This window comes from Penaeus chinensis, chromosome 19, assembly GCF_019202785.1.
Source record: "Penaeus chinensis breed Huanghai No. 1 chromosome 19, ASM1920278v2, whole genome shotgun sequence".
Taxonomy (NCBI): domain Eukaryota; kingdom Metazoa; phylum Arthropoda; class Malacostraca; order Decapoda; family Penaeidae; genus Penaeus; species Penaeus chinensis.
In genome coordinates, this window is record NC_061837.1 from 16,617,536 (window position 1) to 16,620,035 (window position 2,500).

The 2,500-nt window shown below is 37.4% G+C and overlaps 1 protein-coding gene across 1 annotated transcript in view; it reads left to right on the plus strand.

Annotated features, from left to right (window-relative positions):
- Positions 1-2,500, plus strand: part of LOC125034934 (neural-cadherin-like) — a 31,735-nt gene that overhangs the window by 9,415 nt on the left and 19,820 nt on the right. Inside the window, exon 8 of the mRNA XM_047626980.1 lies at positions 1,250-1,444. Within this exon, the coding sequence (XP_047482936.1) occupies positions 1,250-1,444 (195 nt within the window). The remainder of the gene's footprint in view (positions 1-1,249; positions 1,445-2,500) is intronic.

The window sequence follows — 2,500 nt, forward strand, 5'->3', positions numbered from 1 at the left end:
CTCATGTCGACTCTGAGTGAATATTCATCTTTTCAAGCGCTAGCCTTTCCACACTTATCGTTCACTTTACTCCCTTAACTGCGAAGCTCGTTTTTTATTATTTTGTTTGTGTGTGTGTGTGTTTGTGTGTGTGTGTATGTGTGTGTGTGTGTGTGTGTGTGTGTGTGTGTGTGTGTGTGTGTGTGTGTGTGTGTGTGTGTGTGTGTGTGTGTGAGCACGCACGCTTTTCCTTATATTGGCATGTTCTTGTTTTCATGTGTTTGATTTGTCGGGCCATCTAACCGGATGATTAAATGAAAGTACATTCAAGTTCTTTCGGTGTGTCTTTTAAAGAATACCTGTACCTGTTTCCCTGGGTCTATCAGTTGTTTGTGTCTGTGCGTGGATGGATATGAATGTCTTTTTTTGTATGTGTGTGCGTATGTAATGTGTATATGTGTTTGTTTATCTGTGTATATGTATGCGGTATGAGGGGGAAGGTCCCTCCCCTCACACAAAAGAGGAATTCTCATGTGGCATTCGCAGAGCCAAATCGACGCGTTCGTGTTATTTCGCGAACGGAGATGGCCCGACACCGGAGTTCATTATTGCTGTTAATTCTGCACAGTTTGAATATATTTCGAGTAATGATGGCATTATATCCCGTGATCTGTTTTTTGAACTGCGTTAATGACGGCTCTCTAAAAAGTGAAATGGTTTTCAACTAATCATGAGCTGATGTTATTTTGTCACGAGCAATTTGACCCAACTAGGAGGACCATTTTGTCCTCGTTGACTCTTCGCTGCAGTTCTTTAATTTGTCGAAAGTATGGAGTCTGATAGAATAATATACCTGAAAAAGAGAGAGAGCCAGACAGGCAGACAGACAAACAGACAGACAAACAGACAGACAGACAGACAGACAGACAGACAGACAGACAGACAGACAGACAGACAGACAGACAGACAGACAGACAGACAAACAGACAGACAGACAGACATATAAACATACAGACAGACAGATAGACACACACACACACACACACACGTGATAAACAAGAGAGACAGACGGACAGAGAAAGAGAAAGACAAACAGAGATGCAGACAGCGGCAGAGAGAGACCGAAACCGAGACCGCCACAGGCAGACAGGAAGACAACCGAATATTCGAAAAGACAAACAAGGCTTTCAAAGAACAGACAAACACAAAGATCCAACTCGAAGACAAACCTCAAGAGAATTCCCTTTCTACCCCCCTCCCTCAACAACAGGGTCAGTTCTCGTCCATGGTCATCGGCGCTGTCCACGTGACTGACCTGGACGACTATGACCTCGAGGACAAGACCTTCGAGGTTGACCCCATGACCTCGTCCGACGTCGCCACGCACTTCCAGGTCAACCACGAGACCGGAAATATCACGATGCTGAAAGGGACGCCGTCGGGGATTCACGTCCTCAGGGTCAAGGTGAGGTCGTGTTGTTACTGTCGTTGTTTGTTTGATTGAATATTTTCAGATCTATATGCGGAGTTGTTTCGTTGGTTTATCGGTTTATTTATCCCCAGTTCAGTAGCGTTTCTTTTATTGAACCAGTTGCGTGTGCATTTCCTGTGGTGAGTTTGTTATTGTCTTTATCAATATTACTATTACTTATTTATTATTGTTTTGATTATTTATATGTTTATTTGCTATATTTTCAGTTTATTAATTCTCCATTTAGCTCCTTTAATTTTTTTTCTAGTTCAACTTACTATCTGTGTTTTTGTTAATGTTTGTTATTATTTTTAATCAGTACTTACTTTTTCATCTCATTTTTATATATATTTTTAGTTTATCGTTTATTATCTGATTTAGTTCTTTTTATTTCATTTTTCTGATCATTTGTCGATTTGATAAAAGGAGTTATTTTTTTTTCTATCTTTCCCCTTTTCTCTTTTTCTTTTTCACCAAAGCATTTAGTAATATGTAAGATTTATTAATTATTTCTATTTTCTGTTCGTTTATTTAATCTGTTCACTCATTTGACAGAATATTCAATCATTCCATGTTAGTTTTCTCAAAAAAGAAAGAGACAAAATCGTATTTTTTAGCTTTATAAGTGACTGACATGTTTACAAAGTCTTTTTTTTTTCTAATAATTTTGAAACGACAGTCTGAAATATATCATCTCTCTGAGTTGTTAATTGATTCAACGTATTTTTGTTTTGTTGATTTGCTTATTTATCTTGCAACAATATTTCAAAGCGAATGACATAAAACTGTCTTTCAACCAGGAATAATACTGAGCAGTTTCTTTTTTACTAGTGAAACAAAATTCAGAACAGTCACAAAAACGAGTCGAAAATAAGAAAACAATTTTTTTTTTTTTTTTTTTTTTTTTTTTTTTTTTACAAATCCTGAGAATATCCAGGGAAAAACTAATGTAAGACTAAATATACAATTCCAGCTTGCATGTACAATCGCTTTCCTTCCTGTTTTCTTTCTCTTTTTGTATCCCTTTTCTCTCTCTTTCTTTTTATCCTC